The 25,215-nt window shown below is 32.3% G+C and overlaps 4 protein-coding genes across 5 annotated transcripts; 3 read left to right on the top strand and 1 right to left on the bottom strand.

The window, feature by feature from the left end:
- The first annotated feature begins 327 nt into the window (after nucleotides 1-327).
- LOC11406396 (shaggy-related protein kinase eta) lies at nucleotides 328-5,611 on the top strand. The gene is made up of 12 exons (XM_003596664.4): nucleotides 328-602; nucleotides 2,293-2,385; nucleotides 2,715-2,774; nucleotides 2,877-3,149; nucleotides 3,246-3,320; nucleotides 3,405-3,461; nucleotides 3,918-4,058; nucleotides 4,173-4,223; nucleotides 4,301-4,396; nucleotides 4,503-4,586; nucleotides 4,801-4,902; nucleotides 5,113-5,611. Exons 1-12 carry the CDS (start codon nucleotides 444-446, stop codon nucleotides 5,200-5,202), a joined length of 1,281 nt encoding a protein of 426 aa, XP_003596712.2. The 5' UTR covers nucleotides 328-443; the 3' UTR covers nucleotides 5,203-5,611.
- A 4,770-nt stretch (nucleotides 5,612-10,381) lies between these two features.
- On the top strand, nucleotides 10,382-13,475 carry LOC11405574 (zingipain-2). Its single transcript, XM_003596663.3, has 2 exons — nucleotides 10,382-10,869; nucleotides 12,827-13,475. Exons 1-2 carry the CDS (start codon nucleotides 10,428-10,430, stop codon nucleotides 13,417-13,419), a joined length of 1,035 nt encoding a protein of 344 aa, XP_003596711.1. The 5' UTR covers nucleotides 10,382-10,427; the 3' UTR covers nucleotides 13,420-13,475.
- An 830-nt stretch (nucleotides 13,476-14,305) lies between these two features.
- On the top strand, nucleotides 14,306-18,752 carry LOC11407463 (chaperone protein dnaJ C76, chloroplastic). Of its 2 annotated transcripts, none has more exons than XR_005644191.1 (9): nucleotides 14,306-14,879; nucleotides 15,926-16,054; nucleotides 16,156-16,285; nucleotides 16,709-16,829; nucleotides 16,952-17,033; nucleotides 17,229-17,263; nucleotides 17,577-17,615; nucleotides 17,791-17,890; nucleotides 18,412-18,554. XR_005644191.1 is itself a non-coding variant. In XM_003596662.4 (9 exons), exons 1-9 carry the CDS (start codon nucleotides 14,649-14,651, stop codon nucleotides 18,540-18,542), a joined length of 1,017 nt encoding a protein of 338 aa, XP_003596710.1. In that variant the 5' UTR covers nucleotides 14,308-14,648; the 3' UTR covers nucleotides 18,543-18,752. The 2 variants fall into 2 exon arrangements, 1 of the variants encoding a protein (XP_003596710.1); XM_003596662.4 differs by having other exon boundaries at nucleotides 14,308-14,879; nucleotides 17,210-17,263; nucleotides 18,412-18,752.
- Nucleotides 18,753-21,612: 2,860 nt separating this feature from the next.
- On the bottom strand, nucleotides 21,613-22,636 carry LOC11407945 (uncharacterized). Its single transcript, XM_003596661.4, has one exon. The coding sequence runs from the start codon at nucleotides 22,456-22,458 to the stop codon at nucleotides 21,757-21,759; it is 702 nt and encodes a 233-aa protein (XP_003596709.2). The 5' UTR covers nucleotides 22,459-22,636; the 3' UTR covers nucleotides 21,613-21,756.
- Nucleotides 22,637-25,215: the final 2,579 nt, after the last annotated feature.

The raw sequence follows: 25,215 nt of genomic DNA, 5'->3' as shown, positions 1-25,215 counted from the left end.
TAAGAATAATTAAAAATTGAGTTAGTGTATTAAATCAAAGTATTTTATGTCTTGTTCATTACATCAGCATTATTACAAACTCCCAAATACGTATACATCTCTTTCATCTAATCACAAACATTGTCCCCATCCGAATCTCCACATCAACATTTCCCTACACCCCACCACACCAGATTCCACATCCCCATCATCATCACAAAAATCGAACCGTCATCATCAAACCGTGAATGTCACTCTCCAACAAACGCGCGTGAGAGAAAGTAAATTCAGACACAACACTCTTCTTCTCTCACTCCTTTATCTTTCGTTGAACCCAAAACACTATTCCTTCAAAACAGAGAGAGATTCTAGAGAGAGATTTTAGAGAGAGAAAGAAAGTGTTTTTTTTGAGAGAGAAACTAGAGAGAGAAAGAAAAAAGAGTGTGAGAGTGTAGCTTTCTGAAATGGCCACCATGCCGTTGGGGCCACATCACCACCATCAACCACCGCAACAAGCACCACTACCGTTACCACCGCCGTTACAGTTACAACAACCACAAACCGTGAATGAGACGGTGAAAACAACGGCGGCTAACGGCGGCTCCGGTATGGACACTGATAAGGTGAATTTTCTTTTCTCATTGTAATTAACTACAGTTCTCGTTGCTTGGATCGTTGTTGATCCGCCGTGTAAAGCTCCGGTTGAGCTTCCTCACCGGCGATCTGTTAATTTTCGTTAGTTCAGAAGCTGAGTTGCCTCGCCGGAGTTTGTTCTCCGGTGAAGTTCAAAGTCGTTCTCCGGTGACCTAGTAATAGTAATTATGGTTTCTTATTAAAGAAATGTAAAATTTAAACATAGACAATTTTTTTAATTTTTAATTTTAATTTTTTAATTTTGCTTTAAGGGTTGAGATCTTAGTGTTGAAAAATTGAAGTTCATGGAGTTTTTTGTTGAGTGGTTGAGAAAAAGAAAAAGGAAAAAAAAAATGAAATGAAAAATTGAAAATGTGGAATATTGTTCTTTAATTTAGGCTTTATTTTTCCACTATTTGAAAATTGTGTAGGAAAAGCTGAATATAATGTTGTCTTAACCTAACGTTTGTGTGTAATTGAATTTTTTATCACTCATATTGTTGTAGAAGTTTTTGATGTTGGAATATGTTACAATTTATCTCCTAGGTTGTTTAAGGAAAGTAGTGTTTTCAATTAAGGTAGTTTGTTTTAATTTGGAATTGTCTTGCAATGCCGATATTGATAGATTCTGAGTGGACACCTTCACTTGGGTTCGAACCCAGTATAGTTTGAGGTGGTGTTTGTCACTTCATCTATTGACCAAAAAAGAAGAGTGGATTTAGTTCTATAAGCACAACTTAGTTGGTAGCTACAGTCTACAAGGACAGTATTATGCGGGGGGCTGGGGTTTGAATCCCAAACTCCCCACTTTTCCACATTTAAAATGTGCGAGCCTCAGTCACTAGGCTACTTTTACAAAAAAATAAAAAATAATGTGGATTTATAATGACAATTGTAATATTGTAATTTTTGTGTTGGAGTTGGAATATATTGTTTTTTTATTGACAAAAAGGAAATAAATATATTGCTTGTAATGTTATTTTGGTATAGTTTCTATTTACATCATTGGTTCCTTGCTTAAAATGGAGTTTCCTTGATTTGTTGTTTCAAATGGTTTTAATATGCTTCAGGGAATTAGTGTCTTTAGATTCTCTCTCTTTGCATTGTCTCTTAATTGATTATTAAAGCTTTCCTTTCCCATGTGATGCTTTCTTGTGAATTGTGGTAACCTACTTTATTTGTGCATATACCTTTGAGCTCTTCACACTTAACCCATCTTTGGTTTTGCGTTCTGATTGGTGGCTGTTATCCATTTCTGCTGGTTAAGTTCTATTGCTGTGTTTCTCTTGTCATATAAGTTATAACCGTTCAAATTAATCCAGGATTTTAAGATACGGACGTGTTTAATTTTTTGTAGATAAACTTGCAACACCTTATCTTAATTTGTCATAAGTGAGTCCAAAGTTTTGAGTCTTGACTACTATATTGTCTGTGTATATATTCATGTCCATTAATGATTTTGCTGAGTCATACATGTGATATCTGATAGGCTTGTTAAGTAAATCTTTTTGAACTGACTTATTGATGATAAGTTATTAAGCCAGTTTTGGTAGTTAGTTATTAACTCGATAAGCAATTGCGGGTATTTTATAGGAAAGAGTCTGTTGATCTGTTTTTTATTTCTGTTTTAGGATAATTGATTTACCATATTAAAGATCTATTTATTGCTATTAATTGCAGGAAATGTCAGCTAGTGTCGTTGACAGTAATGATGCAGTCACCGGTCACATAATCTCAACCACCATTGGAGGCAAAAATGGTGAACCGAAACGGGTGTGGGCTTGTTTTAACCTTCTTCATTCTTAAATTCCAGTTTCTAAAAACCATCTTTGTACTTAAGTCTTGATATAAGTTAAAACTATCTTTTTTAATAGAGGATCCATCTAAAAATATGTAGTAGTCACTTTAAAGTTGGGTTATTCAAAATTTTTGCCCTTTTGCCTATTCAAAATTTTTGGTTCATTTGTTGAACCTCAAAAACTATAATTTTGAAGAAGTTCAATGTCCTTGCAATGCTATTTCAATAAAATATTGACAATAACAATTATGGGTTTTAATTTCTCCATTTGTTTCATAAATTTATGCTCTGTTATAACTTGCAGACAATCAGTTACATGGCCGAACGTGTTGTTGGCACGGGATCATTCGGAATTGTTTTCCAGGTAAAGATAAGTCGTAATGCTTTCTCTGATGTCAAGCGTCTCATATTTCTTCACACCCCCGGGTTGTGTATGATGTATCTACCTTTTTGATCTGAAACACAGGCAAAGTGCTTGGAGACTGGTGAGGCGGTGGCTATAAAGAAGGTTTTGCAAGACAAGCGGTACAAAAATCGTGAACTGCAGTTAATGCGCGTGATGGATCACCCAAATGTAATTTCCTTGAAGCACTGTTTCTTCTCTACAACAAGCAGAGACGAACTTTTTCTGAACTTGGTCATGGAGTATGTCCCTGAGACGATGTACCGAGTTCTAAAACACTATAATAATATCAACCAGAGAATGCCCCTGATCTATGTGAAATTATATACATACCAAGTATGACGTCTTCTCTATTTGCATTTTGGTGTGGTATGTTGTTTCTCAGTTTTTCATTTGAAGTCATGTAACGATTGTGTTGCATGTGAACTTCAGATCTTCAGGGGACTAGCATATATCCATACTGTGCCAGGAGTTTGCCATAGGGACGTGAAACCCCAAAATCTTTTGGTAAGTTATTTATTTGCTATTTTTTTTTTTTTGTCGATGATCTGCTTTCTTTTATTTTAAACCTATTGTGTTTTTGTACCATAGGTTGATCCTCTCACTCACCAAGTTAAGCTTTGCGATTTTGGGAGCGCGAAAGTTCTGGTATGTCTGTTTGCATTCTTTTTGTGCATGATTACTTATATATGTATGCTACCATTTTAATGTTGGAATATTGAAGTCATATGCTACCTAGCCGTTGATCATTAGAAAGCTCCTTAAGATCTGTCCATGATCACTTTTATTTTTGTATTAGTGATAATGACATTTCAGTTATTCATTAAAATGTCAATGTTGCTATCAACCTGGGCCCATTCTGTTTACCTATCATGAGATTGAGAATAAACCGGAATGATATTAGTTGGAATTAGATGCCAATTTTGATTTAATTTTGATTTTTTTAGGTAAATGTTAGTAAATTAGTGGTTATGTTAGTTCCAGATTTTAATTCTAGTCCTCCTAGTTAGAATTTTTTCTGTGTCTCAGCTCACCAACCGAGCTGCCTAATTTTGTGTTATTTATATGAAATGATAAAGTATAATGATAATACTTCTATATTAGGTCAAGGGTGAAGCGAACATTTCATACATATGTTCACGGTACTATCGGGCCCCAGAACTAATATTTGGTGCGACAGAATACACAACTTCTATTGATATCTGGTCAGCTGGTTGTGTCCTTGCAGAACTTCTTCTAGGCCAGGTTGTTAAATTTTCTTGGAAATTAATACACGAACATATCTTGTACATAATAAGTCTTTTCACTCTGTTATGAAAGATGCTACTTGAGTTCTCATAGTTTCAAATGTTTCTTTAGCCATTGTTCCCAGGAGAGAATCAGGTGGACCAACTTGTGGAAATTATTAAGGTAATGCCTTGTCTATGTTGATGGTGCCTTAATGAATCTAGTTACAGATATTTATTCTGGCTTCTGTCTTCTTGTAGGTTCTTGGTACTCCAACTCGAGAAGAAATTCGTTGTATGAACCCTAATTATACCGATTTTAGATTCCCTCAGATTAAAGCTCATCCTTGGCATAAGGTAATTGCATACTCTGCAAGTGCTCTATTTCTTTCTAACAACAGATTTTCTGGGTGCTATTTTGTTTGGGTGATTGATGGAGTTGGTTGAATGATCCATGTTTCAGGTTTTTCACAAGCGAATGCCCCCTGAAGCTATTGACCTTGCATCAAGGCTTCTTCAATATTCACCAAGTCTTCGTTGCAGTGCTGTAAGTAGTAGGAAAAACCCATATGTACTTTCATTATATCCTTCCTATTAAGGATGGCACATAAGTGTTTGGATATGAAAATTTACATGAACATAAGCATGCCATATTTTAGTATGATTATTAGTTTCAATTATGTAGTGTTTCTCACAATGGGGGTTTCATTATACTCATATTATTTATGATTTTAAAATTGCCATGATTTTTTATTATTCAGCTGGAAGCATGTGCACATCCTTTCTTTGATGAGCTCCGAGAGCCCAATGCCCGGCTTCCTAATGGCCGTCCTCTGCCTCCGCTTTTCAACTTTAAACAGGAAGTATGTATCTAGTTACCAAATTGGGTTATTCTATTGATAAAATGTTGGGAACTGCGGCAGAAGGTCCCCATTGCAGAAGATCTAAGTTTTAGTTCAAAACACACTTCATTGAGGGAAATGTCATTGCGGTTCCAAACATATCATAAATTTGATAAATATGAGGCTTTTAAATTAGCTAATAAATCTGACGTGTGTTAACTATGACTGCAGTTATCTGGAGCATCCCCCGAACTGATCAACAAACTCATCCCAGAGCATGTCAGGCGGCAGACTGGTCTTGGCTTCCCATATCCCGGCTAGCACATAATGTAAAGAGATAATGAAAGAATGAGTCAACCCTTCTAGTTATTAATGTTAAACACAGGTCCCCTTTATGGTCAATAGATTAGGATTCAGGCCTTATATATGAAGTTTTCCTCCAAACCCCAATCACCCTGTCCCTGAAGATGTATGTATACAACATGTACTGGCTGCTCAATGTAACATGAAAAATCTTGAATCTGTCTAAATATCTCATTCTGGTCATAGCATGCATACACCTTGCATTTATTCATTGTTTTCTGTAGATTTCCATTAAATAGGACAGTCGAAATTATACTGTTTTCCACATTGGTAGGGGTATGGCTAGCTGTAGTTCATAAAAAATTATGGGTCACCTTGGTAGTATTTTGGCTTACTTTTTATATGATCAGATTAATTTTTGTTTGTATGTCAATATGAATATGCTACAACGATGTATTGATTCGAAGCTAAATTTAGCCGTTAATTATTCAGTGGTCTACACTCACGTAAAGGTTCCATTCTGCAGTAAGAATCAGAATTTTTTAAAGGAGAAAGGAATCAGTCCAAAAAGTTGACAATGGAAGAGAAACAACTTATTCGTTGTACGTAGGCTGTTCGACGAGAGTGAAAGTTCTAAGGTTATTGAGGGAAATAACGGCAATGTTACAATGAGATAGGGGTGACAATGACTGTCACATAATATTTATGATGGCGTTGTTACTTGTTACACAAAAATAGGGGCTAGTCCAAAAACAACATCGTTCAAAGTACAAAGGCAACTTTTGTTATCATAAGAAACTTCGTTTTGTCCAATATCTTGATAATGTCAAATAGATATGGGACTTCAACACTTCTTTTTACCAAATTTTAGCTCATATGCTTTCCTTCTCTCAAAAAAGCTCATATGCTTTCCTCTTGCCGTGTCAAGGGTTTTATTTTTTCCCAAAACAATACAATGGGTAACAGTGATGTGAGTGTGGGACACCGAATAAATGTCCGTTTGTTTGAATTGACTTATTTTTGAGTTTATGAAAAATTGTTTATTAAATAAATAAGATTTTATGTTAATTCATAAGTTCTCACCAACGATAATTGTGTCTTCGTAAGTGGTTTTTTTTTTTATAAACAATGTTGTTTTTGGACTAAATGTTTTCACCAAAGAATAAATGTTTTTTTATAAAATTGTTAATACATAAAAACTTATTTATTTATAGAAGCTATTTTGCATAAATTCAAAAATAAGTCCGGATTAGAGGTTTAAACTTGGGACCCATGCTACTGACATTTTTCCCTTCTATAAAACTAACCACTAACATTTCACCATAAACAATACAAAGATAAAGCTAAAATATGGAACCGAACAAACATGAAATTGCAAAGAGGTGTGGCAGCTAACATTTTTTGTCAATTATGAGCTCCAAGCATTTTTTGTTCAGAAAAGAACATATATTATAAAATCAAAATAGTTAATAATACCAGGAAAACCTACATAATTGTTGTTTCGACAACGTTTTGGGATCGTTCAAAGTTGAATGGGATGAATTTTGTTCGAATCTCTAAATTCATCATCAATCTCTATACTTTTCATTCTTCATATATGTGAATGCTTGCAATGCAAGAAAAGTGTCAGTTGGGACAAGCGGAGGAGAAACATATAAAAATTATATTATAAGAAGAACTTAGAAGTTAAAACTACATTAATAATATCTTAAAACTCATCTAAAACTTCTTTTTTTATAGTTTTCATGATGCAATTCTATTTAAATAAGAAAAAACATTAGAAATATTTTAACTGGTCAATCAAAACCAAACTTTATGATGTTGAATTTTTTTGAAGTTAATTATTTTACAATGCCCTCTTGGGTTATTGCTAAATTATTTTGTATTTAATTAGTTTCCTATGCCAATACTAAAACGTTAAGTATGATAAAGACATTTTTATGGTTCATTTATTTTTAAAATAGAGGGATTAAAATCAATGTAAAAGAAATTAATGTATATGTTATTTGCTTCCTTTTTTTTTTTACATTTAAAGTGAAAGCTACAACTTGGTTGCTTTGATATAAACCCACATCCGTCCTCGTAACTTTAGCTCAGTTGATAGGGATAATGTATAATATATACAAGGTTGAGATTCAAACTCTGATCACCATAAAAAAAAAACTCACGTTCGAGTCTAGTACCCGCACTGCCAAACACATACATAGTATATTCTTTAATATTAACATGTGTTTCATAAGTATAAATATATTTGATCAAATGCTAATAATGTGACGACTTACTCAACTCAGCACTCACATGTTGACAAAGATAAACTCCAAAGTAACAAAATTTTCTTGCGTGATGTAATCAAAACACTTAGCAAAAGTACTTTAATTAGCTTTGCGCATGTAAATTAAGTACTAATTTCAAAATTAACACCTATAAAGGATGTTTATCCTAGCTTTACTACTTTTTCTACGGTTGGCTAGGTGTGGACATAAGGCTTTCATCAAAATATGTTTGAAGTTTTTGTACAATTTTGTTGGGTTGTTTGGGGGTAGTGGGACCAAATTGCTCATTCTACATTTCTAAAAGTGAAGGCTGATTTTAAGGTTACTAAAGTTTTTTAGGCCACTAATAAAAATTATTTTTTATTAGATTTTATAAGGAAAAACATGTCATACACATAAAAGAAGGTCGCGTACAAAATTATTTTATGTCTTAATTACTTTTGAAGATTATTGGATTGATTCTAAAAAAGGTATCTATTATTCTAAAAATGAATGCATGAATGACAAAAACTCTCCATTCGTATAAAAATATTCTTTCCGACAACATAAGACCATCTCCACCAAGGAGAGCATAACACAATAAACATTTTTTTTTGTTTTTGAGGGGAACACAATAAATATTAGTTGCCCACAAGAACCCCATCAGGGAGAAAATGTTACTTATTGAGTTGACTGGTTCAAATAAGTATTCACTTATGTGGGTCTATGTATTTTAAATATTCAAATAAATGAGTGTTTTTTTAGGGGTAAGATGAGTGTTTCTGAAATATAATGATATAAAATTATTTATGAGATTTATTTAACTTTCTTTACTCTCTTAGCTCAACCAACCGAGCTATTTATTTCGAAGCTAATTCAAAATTCAACTTAGTTGCTTCCAACAACGAGATTATTCTTGTCATAGTTAACCCAAGCAAACAGAATGAGGTTTCATTTTGATACTTTCAAGTGTTTGTTATTTTTTTTCTTTTTCATTTTTGAGGGGAAGATGGTTGTTTTCGTTGAGAGGTCTTCCATGTGTTTTCTTTTTTCTGATTGAAAAGTCTTTTAAGTTTTAGTTTTCGCTTTAAAATTATATTTGGTTTCTTAATAAGTGCCTCGTAGAAATTTATTTGTATTTGTATATAGGACACCTTCTTATACCATGCTTACAAAAAGAAAAAAGTCTCTTGAAAATATATTTTAGTCTCTCTCAAAAGGAAAAGCTGAATTCACTTCACATGTCCGTGACAGAATTTATCTGCAGATACTCGTGGGTACAAATATTTTTGACATCCCTAACTGAAGGGGGAATTTTTTTTTAGATGTGATAATTCAAGTATCTTCTGACTTAATTAGAAACCTTGGGTTTGAATTCAGGTATGAGAATACAATAAATATTAAAATTTTTGAGGAAAATCTTTATCATCTATTAGGGTCTTACTTGACTTGAGTTGAGTGATAGATATATGCAGCTGCACTTAAAAAATATCTAAAAAACGCAAAAATAAAAAACTTAAATAGTTTATCAATACGCGACAACTTGTTATGGTAGCACAATGTGTGTCCATAATCGAATCAACAAAAGGTTACAATATATAAAGTGATCAAATCAAAACAAAACAACAAAAGCAACATGATTACTAGGTTGATATCTCAAGACAAACAACAGAATTATGCTATCAAGAATTCAACTCAAAATATAAACTAGCATAGCTTTTAATCACAAAAATAACTAAAACTTTCACTTTATCCACATATTTGTTAACGATAACTCCTTGTTGCGGAAACTACGAAAATTTATCTCTTCTAAATGTTCTGCACACAAGTCAACCAAACCATATTCAGATTGGATCAAATCTTTTTAGAACACACAACAGAACCACCAAACTAGATACATAATCAGAAAAAGATATGGGAAGAATACAATTGTTTGTGCGAAATCTTTGAATGAAAAAGTTATAAAATCACACTCTTACTCTGAACTTTTTTTTTTTTTTTGTCAAACAGTCTGAGACTAGAAATTCATTTTTAGGATGAATAACTGGGGCTTGAAATTATATTGCAATAGTGGTATAAAAAGACTTATTTAACCCTTAAAAAAGACTTATTTAAGGTTATAGATAACTATGTTAAAATAAATTTAATAATTAAACACATAATGTTGTCGTAAATTTTTATTTCAGAAACTAATTTATTTCGATATAACATGCAGAAATTAAAACTATCATAAAATGCATGCAAATCAATTTACCAAGGAGAAAACATAAACTTTATGATTTTTTGTGATCTACATCATGTTGATCTATTAAAGATGATTGAAATACAGAGATCCATTGTTAATAGCTAACTTCTCGACAATAATCTTAAAATACTAATAGAAATCTTGGTATACGATTCATTGGTAGGATGATAGTGTATATGCATGATGATTGCTAGTTTATTTTTGAAATTAAACAGCAAAAAGATTTTATTTATATACTACTACTAAGTTAGACCAAAGAATGCTCAAACACATATACCAAGGAACACTCGTTGCTTTGGTACTCGTTTTAGATTTTAATGTAAATTTAATTTTTAAAAAAATTAAAACTATCAAACTTAAAATTTGAACTATCCGATATTGATCTAACAATCACAGATATATTGATTGTGTGATAGCATCAAAATTTTGACCGGAGGCAATCATGGTCCGTTAATAAACTTTATAGCTAATGTCAATTTTATTTTATTTTTTTAGTAAAAAATTATTAGAAACACTGAGTTCCACCCCTCTCTAGAAAAGAAAAAGGAAATAATTTTAAATTTTATAACATATTGCCATGGAATTTCCGGTTACCTTCCTTGTTCCTACTTATTTTCTTTGAAATGCCTTCCTAGTTCCTATATATATACCAGCCATTGCATTTGCTGCATGCATATTAGTTTTCCATATACATTGCATACATATTGATATTAAAAACTATATAGTAGTACCAATTAAATTAAAAGATGTCTTGCTTTAACCAAAAAAACCAGTATAATATTTTAACTTTGTTTTTCATTCTCACTTTGTGGACATCTCTTGTAATTTCTAGCAGGTTGTTGGAGAAACATGAGCAGTGGATGGAAGAACATGGTAAGTTTTACAAGGATGCTGCTGAAAAGGAGCAACGTTTCCAAATATTCAAGGAAAATTTGGAATTCATTGAATCATTTAATGCTGCTGGGGACAATGGTTTCAACCTAAGCATTAATCAATTTGGAGACCAAACCAATGATGAATTTAAGGCTAATTATCTTAATGGTAAGAAGAAGCCATTAATTGGTGTTGGGATAGCAGCAATAGAAGAAGAATCAGTGTTTAGGTATGAAAATGTTACTGAGGTTCCTGCTACCATGGATTGGAGAGAAAGAGGAGCTGTTACTCCAATCAAGCATCAACATCTTTGTGGTAAAAATTAAAAAATAATAATTAAGCCATGCATATATATATGTATGTATATTGTTATAAAACTTGCCATCAAATTATTTTTGCTCAAAAGAGTTTAGCCGCAAAATTCATGTTAGAAATGCAAAATTCCAAGCTTAAACTCGCATCTCGACATATCAAATTTTTTTAAGAACCTCGACATATCAAATGTCTCTACAATTATTATCTAAATTATATTTATGAGATGATTTAAATATATTTCTTGTCTCTGCGAAATGATTTGATCATTGTATTGATCAGTCTGTCCCCCACTAAATATTTTCTATGTTTGGTCTATCGGTTATTCTATTTTTTAAATTTGTCTTTATATAATGCTTACATTCAATTCTCTAATGATTATAGTAACAGAATTTAAGGTTAATACTTCTAAGTTCTAATATCTATGCTTCCAAATTGTAATAATAAAAAAAAAAATCAAACAATACATTTATAAATGGATTCTTTGATTTTTCTTTTTTCTATTGCTTTACATTTTTTTTAATGTTTTTTTTAAATGAGAGTAGCAAAATAGTTTAAAAAATAAATACCCTCAAAAGTTATAATTTTTTTTATAAATTAAATATATAAATTGTACAAAATTATTTTATAATTAGAACAAAGGGAACTTTTAATTACACGTTGTTTTTAAAAAGCTTTTTAATAAAAGTTATCCAATAACAAAAATAGGTTTGACCTCAAAAATTCAAGATCCAAACTAGACATGTTAATTGTGATATGTTTATTTTCAAGCTTAACTGCCGTTTTGAAAGTCTGAAATGGCATGTGAGCCTATTGACAAGCAATGTTTGGATAAACCGTTTATTTTTGCAGCTCATACTAAGTGCTTATGAATAAGATAATCATATATAGCACGAGATAAAATCAAATCAAATTGTTTTCATAAAACTTATAAATTGTTTTTATAACTATCATGGATATCTTATACAAATAAGTTGAAAAACAACTTATGAATACGTCATTAAACTATATTTTCACAAGTTCTTTGAAACAGTGTCATAAATGTTTATATCAAAAGATAAACTCAAATAAACTATTTCAAATATGCTCTTAAAGACTTAATGTTTTGTCTTGTTATACCTATGAGAAAGCCTAGTATAATGACATGTTTTTTTAAAGGTAGTATAATGACATGTTAACCAACTTAAAAATTTATTTCATATTATCGTATTTAAATAGACTAATAAATCAATACGATAGTGAGATTAAGTTATATTATGAAATTTAATTTCATCTTTTAAAAAACATTACTATATATGACATCATATTTTAAATCTATTTCACAATAATACCTTCAAATATGCTAAAAATGGATTCGTGTATGCTTACATAAATGAAAAAAATTCGCAAATGTATTTTTTACGAGAAAGTGCAAAATATAAAAATAATCATAATGAAAAGTATTATTTATATTTATTTAAGTAGAGAATTTTCGTAGGCCTAATGGCATGTAACCTAACTTTTATAGCAAAATAGGCTTATAAAAAATTATTGACTGTTGTCTAGTTAAAAAGGTTTGGTCTAATCCCCGATAGGCATTAAACCCAAGTTGGTTTGCTGAATTTCCACCCAAAACATAACCAATTATGAAAACATAGAATATGTTCTAAAAAAAAACTTAGAATTTTTTTCAATTCAACTTAAACAAAGTAATATTTTGCAGCGCAAAACCTTATTTAATTTTAGGAAAATGTTAACCAGTATCCCGTGACACTTTTTAAGACCTTTAAATGATTACTTTATATGAAAATATGTGTAATAAATGCATTAGAAATCGAAATATTTGATCTTTTTAGAAAATAATTTCTTCTTTTGAAATCCTTAAAGAATGTTTGAGAACCTTCGTTAACAAGACCCTTAATTTTATGGTGTATCATAGATAAATTATGCTAATTAAGATGATGTTGATTCTTGTTTATAGGTAGTTGTTGGGCATTTGCAACTGTGGCTGCAATAGAAGGTATTCATCAAATAACCACAGGAAGATTAGTATCACTCTCTGAGCAAGAGCTAGTGGATTGTGTCAAAACTAATACAACTGATGGATGCAATGGTGGTTATGTAGAAGATGCTTGTGATTTCATAGTTAAAAAAGGAGGAATAACAAGTGAAACAAATTACCCTTATACAAGGGTTGATGGTAAATGCAATGTTAGGAAAGGAACCTACAATGTTGCTAAAATTAAGGGATATGAGCATGTTCCCGCCAATAATGAAAAGGCGCTCTTAAAAGCGGTGGCAAATCAACCTATAGCGGTTTATATCGCCGCGACAAAACGCGCTTTTCAATTTTACTCAAGTGGAATTTTGAAAGGAAAATGTGGAATTGATTTAGATCATACAGTTACTATAGTTGGTTATGGTACCAGTGATGATGGTGTGAAGTATTGGCTAGTGAAAAATTCATGGGGTACTAAATGGGGTGAGAAAGGATATATCAAGATTAAGAGAGACGTGCATGCCAAGGAAGGTTCATGTGGAATTGCTATGGTTCCCACTTATCCAATTGTTTAAGTCTTCTTATACTAGTTTGATGAATTGCTTGTGTTTGAATTAGTTATGTGTGTGAGTGTTTGAATAAATAGCTAGGGTGTGTAATGTAATACTTGAGATTTTTCTCATGAATGATATGAAATGAGTGAGTTTGTTTCACTTCAAAATGAGAACTAAGTTACCATTGGTATCACTCAATAACCCATTACTATATAGCTAACCAACAAATCCCACATTAGGTAAATGTCAATATTAAAATATTTCTATTTTTCGTGCATATGTGTTTGCTTTTATTAGAAGTAAAAATAATTTAAGAAATATAAAATTATTTCGATACATTTGAATATTTTTTAGTATAATTGATCTTGGTTTTAAATTGTATTCTAACTCGATCTTTGGGATTTGGTTGTTTTACCTACAAATTTGATTTTTTACCCCTCTCAAATTTATGAATCAAAATCATTAATTGGTTGAGATGTAAATAAATTCTAATTAAAAATTGTTTCATCTATGAATCGAAATCAGATTCTTCTGAATAATTTATCATTTGATAGAGCTCATTATTTTTAGTTTTATAAATGATGTCGTAGTATATATAATTTAATAATTATTTTGTCTACTATTCCAAAAATAATTTCTACTAGTCCTGTCAATGGTAGGATGCAAATTATATTTTGCTTTGAAGCAAAGCAATTAAACAGGTTTGGACTCACTTGCAAAATAATTGGGAGAGAACAAAGTAACAAGCGTGCACGATATGACTACGGTATTTGAATGGGACGGTAGACTTATCACTAATTTGTAAATATGAATTCCATTGGTTAAAAAAAAATATAAATTCAGTTGGATACTTTGATAAAAAAAAATTAAAAAAAATTGGCCGAATTAACTCCAAAGATTTGATATAGTGGTAAAAAGATAGGTCATAAATCTGAAGAACGCATGTTCTGACGCTGAAATACACATAATCCATACAACACCTATGCTTCATAGTATGCTAATACTTCTAGAATCATTTTTCAGTATCTAAGAATGTCTCTTGGTCGGGCCATGTCAGCAATTTAACCTTCTGTTTTATGAGCACGTGTCATTCATTTATGCTCATTTCAAGCAAGTTACATGCAAATTGTCCCAAAAAAAATATATGAAATTCTACTTAATCAAATTATAAATTCAACATTTAGCAATTTCAAAACATAAATTTATTTTTCAACTTTATTCTATTCGGCAGAATTTTTCTTAGAAGAATAATGGCTCAATTACTGTCTCCATTTTACACTGAAGCTCTCAAAATCAACAATCCATCACTGAATTTATGTTCAAAAACCTCATGGAGGAAGTTGACAAAGCATGCAAGTCCTTGTTCCTTAGCTATGGAAAGTGATAAGAGAAGAAAGTGTGGGAGGTTAAGAGTTGAAGCTGAGGATTCAGTTTATCCGGTTGATACTACTGCAGATGACTATTATGCTGTTCTTGGTCTGGTAATACATCAAATTATGTCTTCTTTTGTCATTTTCTGCAAAAATAGTTTATGCTTTCATTAATAATTATGTTTGATCTTATTGTTTTTCTTATAGGCTGATGTATAGTTAGACCCTTTTGTTAAGTTGGGTGTAATTTGATTAATCTTATGTGTATTAAGATATAGAGATGTGTTATTTTGAAATATTTGTCAACAAATTTTTAAAACAATTTAGATGGTTAATCAAGTTCAGTTGATAGTTAATAAATATAATAAGGTGTTGCAATTCATATATCTATACCATATATAAAGAAAATAGGGGATTTTAGGCTGACTTTTTCATTATTCAAGTTATACCTTTGATCAATTTTTTTTCTCTTCTATAATCATGTTGTATTGTTGGTTTCATTAAAAATATAAGATTATATTATATCTTGGATCGTTGGTGTTTCTGAAAAAGATAAATATGATTTGTTGAGTTTATTATAATTTGAAATTCACAAGCATCTAATCTTTATACTTTTAATCAAAATCAGAATTCCATAGAAAACACCACTCATAAAATACAAGCGTTACCGCAATAAAAAGAGCATAAAGACGAGCGCACGTGAGTCTCCGTCTTTCCGCTAGTTAATATAGTATATTTGAACATTTGAAAAATTGTGGTTAATCATGTTTAAAAATGTTGTTAATTACGGTCAGTGGATGATTAATGAGTTTCTATAGCTTGTTATATTCATTAATCATCATCCATCCACTAAATGTAATTCGCCACTATGCTAAGTTGCTAACTGTTTTAATTATTGTCAAATTTGTGTATCGAAATATTATTTTTTGTAAGATATATAGCATTTCACATTGTTAAAAATGCATTTGCGGTCGTGTTGCAGTTGTGTTGTTAACATTAAGATTATAGAAATTTGCATTCAAATACAGCTGAAGCATATGCAATTGCAATGTGGTCACGGTGACATCAAAAACCTTGGCATCACAGCCGCAAATGCAATTGCTGATAGTATTTTAGACATTTGTATTTTCTAATAATTGGTTAGTAATTTTGACTAGTTTCCAGATGCTACACCAGAGCAGATCAAGAAGGCCTACTACGATTGCATGAAAGCTTGTCACCCGGACTTGAGCGGCAACAATCCTGAAACGACTAATTTCTGCATGTTCATCAATGAAGTTTATGCAGTATGTTCCATTTTAAATAAATTGAACTTTTAAGCTAGATGAAAATTTTGTAAAAGTATTTATCTTTTTCATGTGATTTTATTGGAAACTGACTATTGTAGGTGCTCAGTGATCCCATTCAGAGAAATGTTTATGATGAAATTCATGGCTATTCTTTAACTTCAACCAATCCTTTCTTCGATGATTCTTGCCCGAAGGATCATGTTTTTGTTGACGAGTTCAGTTGCATAGGTACTTCACTCACTCACTCACACAGTCTTATATACCTTCTTTAGTTTTGTTTCTACCAAATGTTACAGAACTTATAAGCATATTTTGGTCCTTGAATTGTAGCATTGTATCAACCTAGTCCTACACATTATAAATATTCCAAAATGGTCTCTGGAATTGCAAGATATTAATCAGATTTGTCCCTTTGTCTTGATATGTTATCAAATGCATTCCAATTGAAGATCGAACTTGATTAGCATCTTAAAACTCCAGAAAGACATTGAAATGACGTCAAAGTTATCTATTAAGCTTGCGTGCCATAGATAGGGCTTCATTGTCTTTATCTATAAAGCACCAATCATACATCCATAAAGCTTTGCAATGAGAAATCACAAAGGTTAACATATAAATATATTCCAATTCCAATACCAAATCCTTCAACAGGCTGCAAAAATTGTGCCAATGTAGCACCTGATGTGTTTGCAATGGAGGAAGATTTTGGAAGAGCCAGAGTATTCAGCCAGCGAGGGAACCCTGAGTTAGTTCAACAGGCAATTGACAGTTGGTATGTCTATACTATACGCATCACTTTAGTCACCTGTATTTATCAGTCATTTCTGTTATTGCTTGTGAAGCCAACTAAGCTAATGATGATTAATGGAATTAATTTAACGAAAAAAATTCCAGCCCTGTTGACTGCATTCATTGGACATCTGCTGCACAGCTATCATTACTCGAAGATGAAATGCGCCGTATAGAAAGAGTCAATGTAAGGCCTTGTTCCTTATAACATATATTTCTTTCAATTTTTTGGATATAATCTCTATATTCGCAATATAATTTCAACATCTCTTTTGATGTACATTCTTTTTGAAGTTTTAAAATTTGAGTTTTGAAATGATTTTCCTGATAATGATTTTCACCAAGTCTCTTAAATATGAGCAGGTTGCCCTAATGCTTTCAGGAATGGGATCAGCCTCGTTTGATGTTTTCAGAATGGTAAGAACAGTGCTACAGCGACACAGTTATTCGGAAGGTTCATAAGTTTTCTTCTTGTGGACTTCATGTGTTTGCAATGATTGTATGCTTGCATTTTCTATGACCTAATTCAAAGACCAAGCAAAAATAAAACATTCTTCATTCTAACTCCCAATTTTCATAACACTGATTATAATCCATGTTAGCATTTCAATTTTCCATCATGTAGTCATAAATTTCCCGTCTCTTTTCTAGTTTTGATTGAAAACCTTTTTTTCCAATGTCCAAAATTGCTTCTCTCATATCTAATATGATGTGCATGTACTATTGACAGGCGAGGTCGCGATGGGAAAAGAGACAGTCAAAAGTCTTGGTTAGAACTCTTATATTCTCAATCACTTTAGTTTTTGCTTTATAAATGAAGATTCGCGTCATTTTGACAAATAAATTTGACAATAAATTTCAACAAAAATTTGGATGCTTGACCCAGTTTCAATATGTGGTTAAAATTTCGCACAATCAAGTACTACTTACTAGTTTTCTTGCAGGAACAAGCAAAAATGAGAATGATGAGGCAGGAAAGTTCTGGTAAAACAGATTCTTATTGGGACAATCTTTGGGGTCAACCAAAAGACTATCAAAATTCAGGTATTGCGGATTCGAAAGCACGAAAGGGATATATATAAACTTAAACTAATGGAAATCAATAATCATATTAATTATTTCCAAATGTTTGTGTTTTAGCCTAATCGGTGCTGTATTGTTTCAAGTCTTCATTTCTTTCTCTTTGAATAAACAACTTAATAAGTGCTTATCATATAAACACTTACGTATAAGCTAGCTCTATAACCAAGATAAATTAAAGTCAAATTGTTTTCATATAAGCATATCCTATAATAGCTTATGAACATATCATTAGTTGTTTCCATAAGATCTTTCAAACGGCCTTATAAGTGCTTATTGCTAGTAGATAAGCTCAAAAAGCCAATCCAAGCAACCCTCGAGTCTTGATCAAGGAGCATTTACATTTGTAGTTTCTATATTTTTATACTTCTATAAAGAAAATTTGCTGCTATTATATAATTATTAATATGTTATGGCAGTTAGTGTGATATGAGGATTATTGTTCATTATTCTACTCAAGTTTTTTAAACGGTATCATTTTGCAGAAGATGAAACTAAAGAAAGAGCGGAAAGAGCCGCCGCAGCGGCACGGCGATGGAGGGAATACTCAAGGAAGGGTGTTGATAAACCTCCCAAATTTAAACTTCCAGAGGCAGAACCTAGCAAGGACAAGTGACCAAAACTTTCCATAAACCTTTCTATAACATTCAGTAGAGATATTTATTTCTCACTCAATTAGAAATAATTGTACATGCAGTCTAATTAAGGTGTATATATATTGATCAAGTAATAGCTAGAATGCACATTTTTCAAGGTGAATAAGTGTGGTGTTCGGAGTTTGAATTCTAGCCCCTACATATACATGTCTCTGTCAACTGAATTATGCTCACGAGATCATTTATATTCAAGGTATTAGTAGAAGATCATAATATTTTAACTCTTGGTATACTAAGAATTGTAAAAGTGTCACAATCCAATCATCATCTTGTGACCACACAAATCAATTCACATCTATCATAACCCCTCAAATATCTTATAGAAATTATAATTTAAAGATTTTTAGGTAGATAAAATATGAAAAAAGAAATAATAATAGGTCAAAAATATTTGAATGATTATTAAAATCACTTGCATTAATGTGAACCCTTTCCCACATGGAATTGGAAATTCTTGTTGCTATTACAGATAGACTAGTGTGAATAGATAAGCACAACTCATGAATCACTCATAAATTTCTACGACTTAAGCAAAGTCATAAAAGAATACATATTCTAACTTATATATTTATTAAGAACATATTAAATTTTTATTTGATAGCTTCATCTTGAATCATGGAAGCAGAATTTTCTTTGACAAGTATCCTAGCATGGACTTCCTTTCCATATCTGTAAATAAATCTCAACTGGGTTTTCTCTTTTATTTTATTTATTTTCAAAATCAATAATGCAGACCAAACTTTTATTACAAACAAGGAAGTATATTATTAATTCCCTCAAAAAAAAAAAAAAAGGAAGTATATTAATTAGGTCACCATCAATGACGTCCATTTTGATTTTTACGTATGGAAATTGTAAAAGATACAAGATATGACGAATAATAAAAAACCAACTTGGCTCATTCATTATTTAATGTCAATTATTATGTCAAAAAAATAATTATAATCTCATTTCAATTATAGACACTATATTGCGTTTGAGTTAGTCATAGAAGAACAGGTATGCATCCTTTGGGGCAGAGTATTCAGTCAAAGATTCATATCACATTAGTTCAACAATTATAATTATATATAATTTCATAATTATATTTAACAAGTGTAATATTCCAAATAATCTTTAGTTTCAATTTGGTAATGTTAAAATTCTTGAGAAAAACTTTTGTTATTTATTTGTCCTATTTGACATGAAGATAGAAGTTTATAACAATAGACTTATGTATATTATAATTTTTTAAATTTTGTAAAAATACTTAAAAGTGAACTTGTTCTAAAAATTCAAAAACATAATGATTAAAAAGTTAGAATCTAACATCTTTAAAAAATTTGTTTTTATCAATATTGCCAAAGCAATCATCAAACCTCTTTTTCCTATGGAATTTAATATGAGTGGATAGAAAGTGGTGTTAACACAACTTTCATTTTCATCTTTTGATTAAAGTGAAATTCCTATGGGTCTTTAACTCTTGCTAATAAAACACTAACTTATAAGTGGGAGCATTCAATCAAGTGAAAATAATTACTAACTAGTCACGTTGTTTATATCTTCATGTCTCTATCATTTAGGCCTAACCTATCTTGTTATTAACTAAAAAAATTATTAATCAGCCAATTTGGGTTGGTATATGAAAGCACTGTGTCAACCATATCATTGCTACCCTATTGAATTGTTCAACTATATATCAAGGAATGGGAAAACAAATAATTAAAATAAGCATGAAGGGAAAGTGTCTTAATGCACCACGATTAAGACAAAACAATAGTCCTTGTGGGAAAATTTATGATCAAAATTTCTTTGAAGAAGAGAATTCAAACTCACAACCAATTGAATTGTTCAACTATCAAGGAATAAGAAAACAAATAATTGAATAATCATGAATGAAAAGTGTCTTAATGCACTACCATTAAAACAAAACAAAACAAAATTCCTTGTGAGAAAATTTATGATCCAAATTTCTATGACGAATAGAATTCAAACTCGGTATCTAGGGTTTAAAATGCGTAAACATCTTGTGCATCAACCACTTACACTAGACTTGTAGTAATTTTTAATCCGATTAATAAGAAGTATGGTCTTATAATGTGGTCGCGATACAAAGGAATTTTAACTTTATATAATCAGATTGCATCAGAAATTTCACTTGCATTAGTCACTTTTTTTTTTGTTGCATTTTTTCGCAATATAGAAAGGGTTATGCTAACAAGTGCCTAAGGGCATTGTTTAAGGAATACATAAAAGGAAATTTTGTCGCAAAAACAAAACGACATTCATTCATTCAAATTGATAGAGTACATCAGATACAAAGATCGCTAAAAACGTAAAGGGTGAATATGCGAACAAACTCACAGCACCCAAGTTAATAGCATACAACGACAAAATGCCTACAAATACCCATGCTTCAAGATTTAAGTCACAGAAATACCCATGCTTTAAGATCTGCAAAGTTGACGCCCAAATCATTGGTTGAATTTGTAATGGACTGATGTTGATCTTTCAATAGGAACTAAATGAACACCGTGACAAAACGCAAAATCAAACGCCGCACAAGACGATGAACAACATAATGCCGCACTTAGACGACGAAATCACAAAAAACACAAGAAAAAAACTTGATTTATGTGAAAACCACTTATTTAGATTTGAAAAGGGGGGGAAAAGATGGAGAGGGGTGATTCTAGGTCAAAAAATAACCTAAAACCACCCCTCGATGAATGAAGGAGAAAGAAAGTTTAGAGAGAGGTTGGAGTTTCTCTCACTAGAAAACTAGGGCCGGCTGTAGAAAGAAAATGATTTGATCGAAATTATTACAAGTCAAAAACTTGCGATAGTCATAATCACAACTTCTTATGTAAAGTTACTTCTTCTAGTTTCTTAAACAATGTCTTAAGACCACCTGTTAGCATTTCTCATATATAAATGTATGTGACATAGCCGCATCCGCAACCATAATTTAAAACCATAATCAAAAGTATACCTTTCCTTGGATATTTTTTGCTGCATTTTGAAAGAAGATTTTAAACTAGAAAAAAAAAATACAAATTGGATACAAAAAATACCTTAGGAAATGTACATTAATCAAATCAAATATATACAATTAAGACTTTTCCATAGAAAATCAAGAAGATTGAACTTTGAACATCCACAAGACAAGAAAAAAGAAAAGAAACTTGCTAATTGTTATCTTACAATGGATGCAACTGTGTGAGCCCAAAACTTAAGATTATCCTTCATATCAATCTCATTGCCAAGAGTTGGTACCCTCCAATTAAGCAATGGATTAACAACTTTCTTTTGCTTTATAACACCCCAAGCCTCAGATAAATAAGGCCTACTAATCACACTTTCATCAACATTGTGTTGGTTTTTGCTCAACCCTGGTATCAAAGAAACCAATCCTGAATCTTTATCTTCCTCAGAAAACACAAAACCTAAATCCATAAACCCTTTTAGCTCCTTAAACTCAAGCTCTGATAAACTTCTAGCAGTTTTTCTTCCTTTCCTTAGCCTCGTTCTATGAGTACGATGACTCACCTTTTTCGTATCGGTTACTTCTTTTTCTAGTGTGAATTCTTCCACTTCTTTGCCTGAGATAATTGGTTTCAACTTCTGTGATGTGAGGACAGAGTTTGGTGAAAGAGAATCAGAGAAAGAACCAATCTTTGTGCCTAAGTTTTCGTCGCTAAAAGACCTTACTTGAAGTGTTGGAATTCTTAAGAGTTTTGTGTCTAAAAAATGAAGTTCTTCCACTTGAGACATAGAGGTTGAATCATCTAGTAATGTTGTTGAATGTAATGGTGAAGATGGTTTTTTGTTGTTGGTGAAAATTGATGTCTCAAACCAGTTGATATCAAACAGTTTCAAAACATGTTCTGCTGCCATTGCTTTGTAAGAATTGAATGGCTTGGAAGAAAAGGATTAGGTAGTGGTTTTGTGATGATAATAAGAAGAAAATGGTTCAAGGAAAATGTATTTATGTTGGATAGCATTACATTGTGCACTCGTGAATATATGTTTATTAATTAATGAATAATAATTAGTGGGTAACTCATAGTAGGGCTATAATGTAGTATTACTTTTTCCTTAAAATAGTATACTTTAAGAAACAATTGTTGTTATCTATATGGTGTTTTCAAATTTCAAGAAACATTTTAAGCAAAAAACACATGAGGCTCTATAAAGAGAAAGTCAATTCATATTTCAAGATTACTTTAACTATTTTTGTCAATTATATCTTTAACATATGAGTTACTATCTCCCTAGGTAAATATAGGATATCTCATAACAAAATCAGAAGAATTAAGAAAAACCACAATATATTTTGTTGTAGTATGACTCAAAATTTGATGGATGAAGAATATTGTTGCTAAAAATATAAAAGATTTGTTTCAAATATATTTTGTGCTGAAAATATATTTATGGACAATAAATATATTTTTGTATCGTATAAAGAACGATTTGATGCAAATATATTTTGAAAGAGAATATTATATTTTTGATGCAAATATTCTTTCACTGAAGGAGAAAAAAAAACGAATCTTCAGTGTGGTATTTGCTCCAAATTTATGAGTTATACTTTTACTATAAATATAGACCTTGTATAAGGCTAAACTTTGAGAGAGAGAGAGAGAGATAGAGGGGGCTGAAACAAGGGTTTAGAAAAGCAACAACAAAACTAGGGTTTATATAGAGTTTGTCTCTTAGGAGCAAACACTAGGGTTTGTGGGTTGATTCACCTTGGGAAACACTATTAGGATTGGAGTCTCTTGGTTACGGGAAGAGATTGGGACTTTGGGTAGAATTAGGTGGGAGACTTATTCTTGTAACCCGTTGATTTCTCTTTGTAACGAAACTCATCATATAGTGGATTGGAGGGCTGCTCTCTCCCCCAGACTAGGTCAGATTGGACCGAACTGGGTCAACAAATATCTTTGTGTTCTTCTTTTGTTCTTCTCGCCGTTGTTTTCTACTTTTGACTTGTATTTAATTATTCCATACGCTTTGTTTTGGTTGCTTAATTATCTCTTGCTCCACACATCAAGTTGTTATTGGTGTGATTTTTGATCAGATTCACAACAATTGGCGCCCACCGTGGGGCAAGGATCGAAGGATAATTAAGTATCATGGGTTCAAAGTGGGATATCGAGAAGTTTACCGGAGATAACGATTTCGGGTTATGGAAGGTAAAGATGGAAGCGGTGTTAATACAGCAGAAGTGTGAGAAAGCTTTGAAGGGTGAAGGTTCGTTACCGGTCACCATGTCACGAGCGGAGAAGACCAAGATGGTGGACAAGGCCAGGAGTGCCGTTGTCTTGTGCCTCGGGGATAAAGTTTTGAGAGAAGTAGCAAAGGAAGCAACCGCGGCATCGATGTGGGCAAAGTTGGAATCTTTATATATGACAAAGTCTTTGGCTCATCGGCAATTCCTAAAGCAACAACTCTACTCATTCAGGATGGTAGAGTCAAAGGCCATCATGGAGCAACTTACGGAGTTCAACAAAATCCTAGATGACTTGGAGAATATTGAGGTGCAACTTGAGGACGAGGATAAAGCTATACTCTTGTTGTGTGCTCTACCGAAATCTTTTGAATCGTTCAAAGATACCATGCTCTATGGCAAGGAAGGCACTGTTACCTTGGAAGAAGTTCAAGCAGCTTTGAGAACCAAGGATTTGACCAAGTCCAAGGACTTGACTCATGAACACGGTGAGGGCCTAAGTGTCACAAGAGGGAATGGTGGAGGTAGAGGTAACCGGAGAAAGAGTGGAAACAAGTCAAGGTTTGAATGCTTTAACTGTCACAAGATGGGTCACTTCAAGAAGGATTGTCCGAAGATTAATGGTAATTCCGCACAAATTGTCTCTGAGGGTTATGAGGATGCGGGTGCTCTGATGGTGTGGTGTTGTTTGGAGGAAGAAAAAGGTGATGTGTCTCACCTTGGGATTGATGCCTAGTGAAGCGGTGGTCGTCTGGAGAGACGTTAAACACTCAACATCAGCCTGGAGAGGCGGTGGTAAGAATACTCATGATCTACCTGTTGAGGTGGAGTTTCAAGGTTGAAGACATAGTGGGATGTACGCATTTGCTAGTTGAGGTAGAGTACGCTCAGCGTGAGGTGGAGTTGAACACACCGGTAATGGTACGACTATGAAGGACCTTGGGTGCTATGCTCTATGGTGAGCAAGGGATTTCTTCATGAAGTTAAAGAATGTATAGCACGACTTGCGAGATTATTCTAAAAGAATGCCAAGGGTGATTGGATGCAAGGTGATCTTCAATGAAGCAGGAGATGTTCTGCGTTGAAGATGTTATGGTGAATGCTTGTGGGACTACCTGAAACTCCTAGTGTAGTTGGACTGCAAGGACCTTCGAGAAGGCGGAAGACATTCCGAGGGCTGAAGGGGTTGAGGTGTATACTTGTGGATTACTCTAAAAGCCAAGGGTGATTGGGTACAAGTAGATCTTCAAGGAAAGCGGGAGATATCTCGTATTGAAGAGGTTATGGTATAGTCTTGTAGAACTACCTGAAATTCCTAGCGTAGTTGGACTACAAGCATCTTCGAGAAGGCGGAAGACATTCTGATGGCTGAAGAAGTTGAGGGTGTAAACTTGTGGAGCTACTTGGAGTAGTGGGAAGCA

The sequence above is a fragment of the Medicago truncatula genome, chromosome 2 (assembly GCF_003473485.1).
Source record: "Medicago truncatula cultivar Jemalong A17 chromosome 2, MtrunA17r5.0-ANR, whole genome shotgun sequence".
Taxonomy (NCBI): domain Eukaryota; kingdom Viridiplantae; phylum Streptophyta; class Magnoliopsida; order Fabales; family Fabaceae; genus Medicago; species Medicago truncatula.
This window is presented reverse-complemented; position numbering and strand designations above follow the sequence as displayed.

What these genes read in the sequence shown, in the direction of transcription:
- LOC11406396 (XM_003596664.4), top strand. Translation starts at nt 444, where the DNA reads ATGGCCACCATGCCGTTGGGGCCACATCACCACCATCAACCACCGCAA. An exon ending in TGAAACCCCAAAATCTTTTG is followed by an intron (nt 3,321 to 3,404) that starts GTAAGTTATTTA and finishes TTTGTACCATAG; the next exon opens with GTTGATCCTCTCACTCACCA. An exon ending in CAGAACTTCTTCTAGGCCAG is followed by an intron (nt 4,059 to 4,172) that starts GTTGTTAAATTT and finishes ATGTTTCTTTAG; the next exon opens with CCATTGTTCCCAGGAGAGAA.
- LOC11405574 (XM_003596663.3), top strand. Translation starts at nt 10,428, where the DNA reads ATGTCTTGCTTTAACCAAAAAAACCAGTATAATATTTTAACTTTGTTT. An exon ending in CAAGCATCAACATCTTTGTG is followed by an intron (nt 10,870 to 12,826) that starts GTAAAAATTAAA and finishes TCTTGTTTATAG; the next exon opens with GTAGTTGTTGGGCATTTGCA.
- LOC11407463 (XM_003596662.4), top strand. Translation starts at nt 14,649, where the DNA reads ATGGCTCAATTACTGTCTCCATTTTACACTGAAGCTCTCAAAATCAAC. An exon ending in TCATCAATGAAGTTTATGCA is followed by an intron (nt 16,055 to 16,155) that starts GTATGTTCCATT and finishes TGACTATTGTAG; the next exon opens with GTGCTCAGTGATCCCATTCA. An exon ending in AAAAGACTATCAAAATTCAG is followed by an intron (nt 17,891 to 18,411) that starts GTATTGCGGATT and finishes ATCATTTTGCAG; the next exon opens with AAGATGAAACTAAAGAAAGA.
- LOC11407945 (XM_003596661.4), bottom strand. Translation starts at nt 22,458, where the DNA reads ATGGCAGCAGAACATGTTTTGAAACTGTTTGATATCAACTGGTTTGAG.